Raw genomic sequence first — 8,942 nt, 5'->3', positions numbered from 1 at the left:
TTTTTTTTTTTTTTTATCATTTTGAATAATGGGGTGAAATTAAAGAAACGCCCCAAAAATGACTGACGTTCAGATTCCTTTTTATTTTTAGTATTTAAACAAAAGTACAAACAAACCAAAGTACATTCAAGCTTGAGGCTAATTTTGGGATTTTTTTAGCGTGTCCAAACAACATAAGCAAAATGCTTCGATGAGAGTTTGGCTCTTATTTATAAACATTACGTTAACTACTCTTATTCATTTTAAATATTGCCATATTCCACCAACCCTGCATCCCAATTATTAAACGCACGCATACATTTTCTGGCTCTTTGATGCGTTTTGCAAAATAATGCACCAAATTCACTTTAATCCATGGTCGGCGCTCTTTTACCAAAACAATGCAAACCCACAAACACCGCGAGCTTATTAAAAGCCATCACGTGTACCAAATTAAAACACGGCACCATTACAATTTACACAAAACACAACCGTCCGAGCTAGGTTATATTTTAGAAATTAGACAATAAAAACTTGCTTTACCATATCGCCAGATGAGCTTCTTCTCTTTTCGCACGAAACGGAGGGAAAACACAATGATGTCCACTTCGGCGTTAGCGCGGTACGTTCCAGCGTAATAACCAACCAGCGAGCTACGTCTTGGTTTGAAATATAAGTTCTGTCCAATCACAGAGCTTTTCTATACGGAGTTTTTTTTTCTTGGACCGCCAGCGCGCACTAGTCTTGTGCGCATGCGTGCCGGCGTCATCATCATTTATTACATTAAAACCGATTAGAAAAACATAAGTATTTTTTATACTGTGATTGGCAATGTTTCGATCACAATGAAATCTATAGAATAATAACTGGCATGTTATAGTGCATCGTATTCTGTTGTAAAAGCTACAATGCATAACATATAAATTGTGTCATTGAGCACGTGTTGTCTCTGTTCAGCTTCCTCTTTTCAACACTAAAATTGTAAACGTGCCCTTGTGAGTCCCTTTTATTGTGCAAGATTATCTCTGTTTTATGACTGACGACCAGTGTAATGTTTGACTAATGGAGAACAAAAGATGACTTTAAATAAAACAAACAGGATTTTGAACACTGGAAAACTGAGCAAACACAGTTTTAATCTATTTCCTTATTTCTACATTTAATGTGCATATCAATGGCTCTTCTTCTTCCTATTTCTTTTTTTAGTTCCTTTCAGGTTTATGTGTTTTATGTTGTGGGGATTGGTCTTAACAGCAGTTAAATGGGTGATTCAAGACTCTGGATATGCATGGCTGAGCAATCGTAATAGGCGAATAATTATAGCGAATTAATTTTTAAACTTAGAAGTAGGCTACCTTTTGAGATATCAATGAAATATGATTTCTAGTGTTCATTAGAAATTGTATATTACTATAATTATGCTACGTTATTATAATTAATTCTCAGTTTCACAGTTCTTTTTATTGGAATGACAATATTACGAACGGTGTTGGACAGAGTGATAATTAAAAACAATTTGCAATCATTTGTACACACAAAAAAAAAAAGAAAAGAAAGAAAAAAAAACTTATCCAACCAGTTACATGCTGGTTACTTGTGTATCGCCTTCTACAATTAAAAGCAATTCAAGAGTGATAATTATTCATGTGCGCGCTTATCACAATCACTTTCTCAGTCTACATTTCAATTTGCACATAATATACCTGTACATACAACTGTCTATTGTTATATACCTGTACATACAATTGTCGATTTGTATATTTTTTTATTCCTTATTTTACTTGTTCTATTTTTTATTTATTTTTATTTTTTATTATCTGTTCATTCTGTTACACTGTGGAAGCGTCTGTCACGAAAACAAATTCCTCGAATGTGTAAACATACCTGGCAATAAAGCTGATTCTTTCACGCGACACATCTGACCTCGAGAATTAAAGGCCGACGTCACGTGTGACGTCATGGCGACGTTCAGCTGATCTACAGTCAGCGTTTACGTCATAGCTCATAATTCAAGAGTGGGCAACCGGCTGATCCTGGGTCAGATTTTAAAATAACATACGCAGAAATACGTAGCACTTTATAAAACTGTTATGCAAATTGTTGTTGATAACATCGTAGGCCTATGCATTTTATAGGAGACAGAATTTCATTGCATTTAAAGTATTCGTTTTTAAATATTAATATAGCCTAAAAATAGTGTTAATAAAGATGAATGCATCTGTTAAATTCACATTTATTTCTGACATTCACTAGTTTTCTGTACAATAGTCCAATACTGTAATATTTCTTTTATTTTAAAATTGTTATGATATTAACATCAAATGCACGTCATATTTGTATCTATTTTCTTTTCTGTCACTTTTATTGCATTGTTGCGCTGGCAGTACAAAGCAGCCAAGTACTTTTATGATAAAAAAAAAACAAAAAAAAGATAATGTTTGTTAGTTCTCCTTCAAAGCTTTAGCTGAGCTCCAGAAGGACAGGAAATGACTTTGACCAATGGAGCCCGAGCGCACCTCCCTCACGCCCCGAATGACAAGCGCGCAGACCTATTAGTGACCCCGCGAGCGCACGCCGCTTGTTATTGGCAGATGTGAGGCCAATGCTGTGGTGCCGAGAGCCGTGCGTACCGAAGCAGGGCAGAGAGGAGCGTTTCTCTGAGGGAGAAGTTGGATGGAGGTGCTGAACATGGCGGATGGAGACAGCGGGAGTGAGCGCGGTGGCCTCCAGCACGCCCAGCGGGAGCAGGAGACCCAGGAGCTGGCGTCCAAGCGCCTGGACATCCAGAACAAGCGCTTCTACTTGGACGTCAAGCAAAACGCGAAGGGCCGCTTCATTAAGATAGCAGAGGTGGGCGCCGGGGGCTCTAAGAGCCGCCTGACTCTTTCCATGTCCGTGGCGGCCGAGTTCCGCGACTACCTCGGGGATTTCATCGAGCACTACGCCCAGCTGGGGCCGAGCAGCCCGGAGCAGATCGCGCAGTCGTCCGGCGGCGATGACGGCGGCCCGCGGAGGGCGCTGAAGAGCGAGTTCTTGGTGCGTGAGAACCGCAAATACTACCTCGACTTGAAGGAGAACCAGCGCGGGAGGTTCCTGCGCATCCGCCAGACCGTCAACCGAGGTCCCGGCTTCGGCGTCGGCGGAGGGGGCGGTCCCGGAGGCAGCGTGCAGGCCGGCCAGACCATCGCGCTCCCGGCTCAGGGCTTGATCGAGTTCCGAGACGCTCTGGCCAAGCTCATCGACGACTATGGCGGGGAGGACGAGGAGCTTAGCGGGGGGCCCGGGGCCGCGGGGACCCACGGCGAGCTCCCAGAGGGCACCTCCATCATGGTGGACTCCAAGAGGTTCTTTTTCGACGTCGGCTCCAACAAGTACGGCGTGTTCCTGAGGGTCAGCGAGGTCAAGCCCAGTTACAGGAACTCCATCACCATCCCCTTCAAGGCCTGGGGGAAATTCGGAGGAGCATTCTCCCGCTATGCCGAGGAGATGAAGGAGATCCAGGAGAAACACCGGGATAAGATGTACGAGAGGAGAGAGGAGTCCGAGGGCGAGGATGTGGACGAGGACTGACCCCAGGAGATGTGTGAAACAATAAATGCATGAACTGAACTCAAATAGCCTACTAAAATATTCATCGGACAGAAAATTAGATCTTTGAAGTTTCTATGTGGTGAGGTTTTGGGGAGGGGGGGTCGTCTATATTGAAGCCATGGGGCGAAGGATGTCTCGTGGGTTTTGATTTATTTCTGATGCTGCCCTGTCCTGTGAAACCAGCAAGTTTAATTGTCTTAGTTAACAATGAAACCTTTGTTACATCAGCGCCAAGGCTGCTGAATTATGATAAGACCAGGCTATAAGGGTGCATACTATCCAACATATTTTTAGGTGAGATAAATTTATATATACAGTATACATATATAGCATCACTGGCCATGGTGTGTTTCCTACCAACGCAGCATGAGTCTTTCTAAACATACATCAGAAGTTGTGTTCTCAGATGATTATTTTCCTTTTATAGACAGATGTTCCCTAAGTTATTATTTTAAGGTTTTTGTTCTCCCGTCAACATGACTTTTATGATTTGGCCAATTTGATTGAGCATCGAAATGTTTTAAATTAAGATTTGGAGCATTTTGACCCCTGATTTTGTGTTTGTGTGTCTCGGCTGTTCACGGCGAGACTTTTTAAAGTCATAATCTGACTTCATTACAGGTATTATTGATGAAAATGGTTGCTTTATGCACATCATTCCACTGGTGTTATAAATTGACACTATGGGATATTTTGGTTTCGGGGTCAACATACAGAAAGCTTGTTTTTTCAGACTTGGGTCCAAGTGCCCTCTGAATATTTAAGGATAGATTGCTTAAGCCAACAGACATGTGATATTAGTTAATATAAAGGACAGAGCTACAAGGGCGAGTGTATTTTCACCCCGTCCCCTTTTGCGTTTTTTTATGTGAGATTGTCCTTTATCAGAGAATACGTAAACAAACCAGCATATTTTTGAATACGCAAAGTAAAAATTATATATAAACTAAAGAATTATTAAAGCTCAAGAAGCTAATTTTGTAAAAAAGATAAATAAGCTTGGATTGGAAGACTGTCCAGTGTATTTTTTTTTTGTCGAAGACTATAACATATATGAGATTAGTCTTGCGAAACGTCACCCTCCCTAGCTCCTCCCACAACCTTTTTGAGTTTACAGCATGCACTTCATTACGTTTTCTTTCTACGCGATTAATATCAAAAGTCTTTTCGGTGGTCTCCATTTCTGTGCATGCCCGTCCCTCATTTGCCTTTTTATTTAAATTATTGCTTTCTCTTGCGTAGTATCTGCAGCTATATTAATGCAATATTTTTGCTTAGCCTTTCACTAAAAATATTACTAAAATAACCAAGTAGACCAGTAGGTTATGATGGAGAAAGATTGTTAACTTTAAACACATTTCATCCATGCACTTTAGTAGAAACACAAAATTCGATATGCTTGCATCCACGGCGAATAACTTTTTTATTTTAAATTTTTGGGAGCAACAGTGTTTTGTGCTGATTTGTAAAGCCTCCTTTGACTTGTTTTGTGTTAAATGGCAGCTGTTGAAGTCATGTGTACTGCTGTGATCTTTCCTAAAATGCAAGACAGACGAATTGCATCCTATGTTATGAAATATTTTCACACACTCTTATCTGCTGGCTGCAGAATTGTTAATGGATGCCATTCTCTGCGCTCGTTTTCTGTACTTCCACGATTGCAGCAGCTGTTTCTCCTCAACAGCGTGCTGACTTAGCAGGCCGGTTATTTTAATGCTGGAAGCATAAAGAGGGTGAACATCCCTGCCCTGGTGGCCGTGGATTCAGCTGTGCCGTTTGCTCTGTAGTGTGGCGAGGCACAAGGGCCCGATTGTTGAGCCGATTGCATGCTACTGCAAATGTTATTACATCAGCAGACTGCATTCGCTACACGTGATAGTGTGCCGCTGAAGCCGTATAGTAGAGAAAAACCTGTCGTTTGGCATTGTAACGTGCAGCATAGAGCGTTTTCTGCGTAACCTTAAAAAAAAACAGGCCCTGATTTGGCAGCCGAGCCTGAACAGCAATAGAAAGCGTGACACAGCAGCTGTTGGCAGGACATTCTTGCGTTTCCCCCCCACCTGCCCCCCCTCCTCAGCTGCTGTTCGGGTCGCTCCGCTAAACTGAGCATTTGTAGACGGGAGGCACCATTCGGTACTCAAGGGGGGGCTGAGTTGGCTTTACAACATGACTCGCTGTTCAAGCTCGCTTTAGGAAGGAGATTTGCCATGTTTTTAGCACTTTGTGGTTACGCTGGCGTGTCTAAATCAGCAGCATTTGTAGATCAAGTGTGCATTCATTTTGATTGTTTGACCCATCAGTACTATTAGTGAAGTGAATGTGTCATGTTGAAGAACTCCGATCATTGACTAATTGTTTCAAAAATGCAAATGACAACAAAGCCATTTTTCTTCACTTTGAGGTGTATAGATGCATTAAAACCTTCTAGGCTGCTAAATTTCAAAGTGGAGTTGAATATCGCAGCACTTTTTTTTTTTTTTCATTTAACCTGTCCATTTCAAATATGAAATTGGGCACAAATCTCTTGCAGAACACCAGAAATGGACTTTCTTTCGACTGAACTTGGCTGTGTTTATTTCAGATGTATTATATATAAATATATATGTGAGAATATGTGCTGTAAAAGTTTGTGTTTTGTTTCCGCCTTATTGTCACTAAAAAAACACACACACACACACACATCAGGGACAGGAAGCAATACTCATCCAGAGGGATGGGATTATAAGTAAAATTTCCTGTCAGGCTCTTCGCCGACTCTCACAATTGGCCGATTTGTCTTCCTGTTTCCTGAGGTTGGGATTTGTGCAAAGTTCTGTAGGGGGTCCGCATACTTTTCGAATGAATAATACCTCTGTACCACTGTACAAAAGATTCTGATTGAATGTTCTGTTATTCCAGGTGACTCACCCGAGCTCTTAACAGCATCCATGTGTCAACCACGTTTTACCTGATCATACGCACAAGAGCAGCAATTCATAGAACAATCTTTATCGAAAGGTAGCTATTTTTCCAATATCTTACGTGTTCAGCAGAGATTTTAACATCGGAATGCCCTCGTCTGGTTTAAACTCAGGTTCTTGGCATTCTCAGTATATACACATTTGCTCGATTCATTTTCTATCTGTTACGTGATACTGAAGTTACGGAGCGAGTTCATGGCTACTGCAGGACACTGTCAAGAGCTCAGGTCTCAGATACTCAAAGTATCTCCACCCATCCCATCATGTCCCACCCCCATACTAGACTGCCTCTATCAGAACGGGCAGCCTTTCTATTTTTCCCATGGATAAACTTTTTTTTGTTTTTTTTCTGGAGATTTACAAGTCTATATTTAGAAAAATGCTTTGTTTGTTTGTAACAGAATAAATGAAATTATAAATAATGGAAAGCAAACTAGTGGCCTGGCGTTGATTTGTTTATGTACATTGGTTGTGTTCACCAGTTTAAGTGTTATTTTTGTAGTATTGATTTAGTATTTATAGTTTTTATTCATATTTTGAATTAGCTTTTGTTTTTATATTTTTAGTTTTAATTTAATATTTTAGTCATTTTGTTATGTGCCGTTGTTATTTTTAAAATTATTATTATTATTTATAAGTATTACTATTTAGGTTTAATTTATTTTTATTTTAGTTTTTATTTATTTCCAGTTACTAATTTTAGTGTTGCACAGGCACTATTCGTAGTTTTGTTTTCATTTAGTTTTTTTTAAATCTAATATTTATACTTAATTTTATTTCAGCTTTAAGTCAAAAATATTTTTAATGATTTAGTTAACAATAATAACCCTATAGTCAACATAATATAAAAATCAAACCTATTTATTTTCTTAAAGTAAATGAAAAAAAAAAACATTTGTCTTCTAATAATAGAATAATAATTTTTGGATGACATCATGAATCCCTATTATTTTTCAGCTGTTCCACTCTAACCATCTTCATTCTGGTATGCAAGGCCCACTTTTCATGATACAGTCAGTTGCTGATGGTTAAACTCTGAAATGGGTTTACATTTAAGGGGCTAAAATAGGTTGCAAACACTATTTAAATTCTAAAATCAAGCCGTGTAAGTTAGTGCTTATTTTATGCAACAATGGTGAGGGAAAAGCTCCGTGTATTGCGTGTAATAGTCACATCCATACAGTTTATGATCACAACAACAACAACAACGTTTGTCAGGCATCTAAATTACATTGACATCTGAGGAGATTACAAAGATTAAACGAGTGTTTTTTGCTATAAAACAAACTTTTAATATGTAAAAAAAACCATACTTTCAATGAACTTTAATTTTGTAAATTACCTGTATTTGTTTAAGTTATTATTACTTAATCAAAACAACCTAACTGCAGTTTGATTGATATTACTTGGAATGCGCAATAAAAATATTAAAATGGAGTTATCGGTTTTTGCAAAGGAACTCTTCATATATTTTTTAAAGGAAAAAAAGGCTTTACTTCTGAAAAAACTTTCCTTAATTAATGGCCGCACAGACTTTGGGTTAATATTAGCACATTAGTATTAACTATAGCTATCTATATAATCTTGCCAATAGTTAATGCAGTAATTATTTGCAATGTAATGTCAGTTAATGATGTAATAATAAAAGATACTGCAAAAAAGCAAATAACTGTAGATTTTGGGTTACATTCTTGCTTTTGAACGTGAAATTGACCTTCAGTCACTAAAACCATTGTTTTTTAAAGTAAAATATCTTTTTTTTGTTATTTTTTTGTTAATATGTCACACAATATATACAACTGTTTGAACTTTTGCTGTCGTAACTCTCAAAAATACAGTAAAAACAGTAATAATGTTAAATAATATTAGCATTTAAAAATAACTGTTTTCTACTTGAATATATTTTAAAATGTAATTTATTCCTGTGATGCAAAGCTGAATTTTCAGCATCATTACTCCAGTCTTCAGTGTCACGTGATCCTTCAAAAATCATTCTAATATGCTGATTTGCTCCTCGTGAAACATTTCTGATTATTATCAATGTTGAAAACAGATGTGCTGCATATTATGTAGAAACCGTGATCCATTTTTGCTCCAGATTCTTCAAAAGAACAGCATCCAAATGAAACAGACAGATGTCCTTTCTGAATAAAAGTATTAAAACTGACACCAAACCTTTGAACACTAAGTAAAAGTAAAACTTTACTGCCTGACTTACATAACCTAAAAAGTGACTCAGTGCGTGGTAAGACATGTTGTAATGGTGACGTAAAAATTGCAGTGTGACAATATGTAATTTACCTACATTGCAGCATCTCCGGCCACACAGATGCCTGCGGCCAATTTGGTGAACGTCATTGGCATGACGGTCATTCGCACAGGAGCCCACGGGAATGTAAGTCACCCTGTTTA

The 8,942-nt window shown here is 38.5% G+C and overlaps 1 protein-coding gene across 1 annotated transcript; it reads left to right on the top strand.

Moving 5' to 3' along the window:
- Positions 1-2,547: 2,547 nt before the first annotated feature.
- Positions 2,548-6,341, top strand: LOC107658638 (transcriptional activator protein Pur-beta-like). The gene has a single exon (XM_016447265.1). The coding sequence runs from the start codon at positions 2,653-2,655 to the stop codon at positions 3,547-3,549; it is 897 nt and encodes a 298-aa protein (XP_016302751.1). The 5' UTR covers positions 2,548-2,652; the 3' UTR covers positions 3,550-6,341.
- Positions 6,342-8,942: the final 2,601 nt, after the last annotated feature.

Source organism: Sinocyclocheilus anshuiensis, unplaced genomic scaffold (genome assembly GCF_001515605.1).
Source record: "Sinocyclocheilus anshuiensis isolate Anshui unplaced genomic scaffold, SAMN03320099.WGS_v1.1 scaffold343, whole genome shotgun sequence".
NCBI lineage: Eukaryota > Metazoa > Chordata > Actinopteri > Cypriniformes > Cyprinidae > Sinocyclocheilus > Sinocyclocheilus anshuiensis.
This window is presented reverse-complemented; position numbering and strand designations above follow the sequence as displayed.